The following is a 1426-nucleotide window of genomic DNA, read 5'->3' as shown; positions in this document are numbered from 1 at the left end:
CCAAGGAGATCATGGTGGACTTCAGGAAGAGCCGTCCTAACCACGCTCCACTGCTCATCAACAGCTCAGATGTTTCATCCCAGCGCTGCGTGTCCCGAGCCCGTGACATCATCACTGACCCCTCACCCCCCCACCATGGCTGCCCTCTTGGAAAAGGCTTCCCAACATTCAATGCAGGACCAGCAGGTTCTGCAACAGCTTCTTCCCCGCCGCCATCAGACTGATGAACTGTTGAGAAACCTCTAAATCTCAGACTCTGCATCACACTGATAACACCAAACCAACAATACTGCAGATTAACACCATACAGATTAATGCTCTGAACTTCCAGATCAATGCTTTGTTTTTTTAGCTCCATGTTTTTTCTCCCTCACTGTTTACATTTGATCACTGCTGCACTTTATGGAATGGAAATGTTCATTTCACAGCTAACTGCCTTAAAGCTGCATAAATGAAATGTTTTCTAAGTTGTTTTCTAAATGTTTTCTAAGTCTAAAATGTTCCTGGAGTCCCAGCAGAGCTGCAGTCATTCTTTCCCTGTAGAATATCTCAGCTCATCACGTTGCTGCGGCCTGGATTCAGTCTTTCCTTTATGTCTGGATGGAAAAGCTAAATAAGATTTAACATCTTTCCTTTTGTTTCTCTTGCAGAGGAGAAACCTTTTGTGCGTGGTGACGGACAGCCAGAGCCCAAACGGTATGAAGCAGCTTCTAAATACGTTTCACCTTCCTGCTGGAGGGAATCACAGTGTGTCTGAAGACGGTGATGTTCAATCGTAGCTGCTGAGTTTCTGGCCTGGCAGAGGCAGGCAGTGAACAGGAGCAGCAGTCCCTGAGGGCCGACGGTCTGCCAGCCGACTCCTTTATAGCAGAGCTGACTGCTGCTAATGAGCTAGCTTAGCTCTGTCCAGCTGCTCTGACAGAATGAAGGTCCAGCATCCTGCCCTGTTTAAGGCTTTCACACTACTAAGCATAGTTAGCACTGTAGCATATTCCTGAAAGTTTAGATTTCTCTTCTATTATGTATTAATTTATCCTATTTACTCTCTATAAAAGTTTTCACTCAGTCTGTTTTACCTTCAAGGCCACACCATTCTCTGGTGAGGGTGTTTGTAGACCAGACATAGCTTCTTCCCATAACAAACCAGAATCTTTACCAAGGTTTATTCATAAAATGTTACTGTTTAACCAAAGTGTAATTTGTTTTGACTCTGACTACTTTCCATTATTGTAAGTAAGGAGGAACGAGTGCTGCTCAGGCAGAACAGAGCAGAATGCTGTGCCATTAGGGCTGTATGATGAACTTTTCTCTCTTTGCAAAGATATGAAGAAATGTGCCGACTGAGTGAAATCCATCCATCTCCGTTTATTTAACTAGGCTGAATAGTTGAGTACTTTTTTCCCACGACAGCCTTCAATGCCAAGCC

General features: G+C 44.4%; 1 protein-coding gene across 1 annotated transcript in view; it reads left to right on the top strand.

Annotated features, from left to right (window-relative positions):
- ccdc142 (coiled-coil domain containing 142) overlaps nt 1-1426 on the top strand; it is a 21252-nt gene that overhangs the window by 1657 nt on the left and 18169 nt on the right. The window contains exon 2 of the mRNA XM_015402210.1: nt 651-696. Coding sequence (XP_015257696.1) covers nt 651-696 — 46 coding nt within the window. The remainder of the gene's footprint in view (nt 1-650; nt 697-1426) is intronic.

The sequence above is a fragment of the Cyprinodon variegatus genome, unplaced genomic scaffold (assembly GCF_000732505.1).
Source record: "Cyprinodon variegatus isolate N-32 unplaced genomic scaffold, C_variegatus-1.0 Scaffold1320, whole genome shotgun sequence".
Lineage (NCBI taxonomy): Eukaryota > Metazoa > Chordata > Actinopteri > Cyprinodontiformes > Cyprinodontidae > Cyprinodon > Cyprinodon variegatus.
Note: the sequence above shows the minus strand (reverse complement) of the source record. Positions and strands in the feature narration are given on the sequence as shown.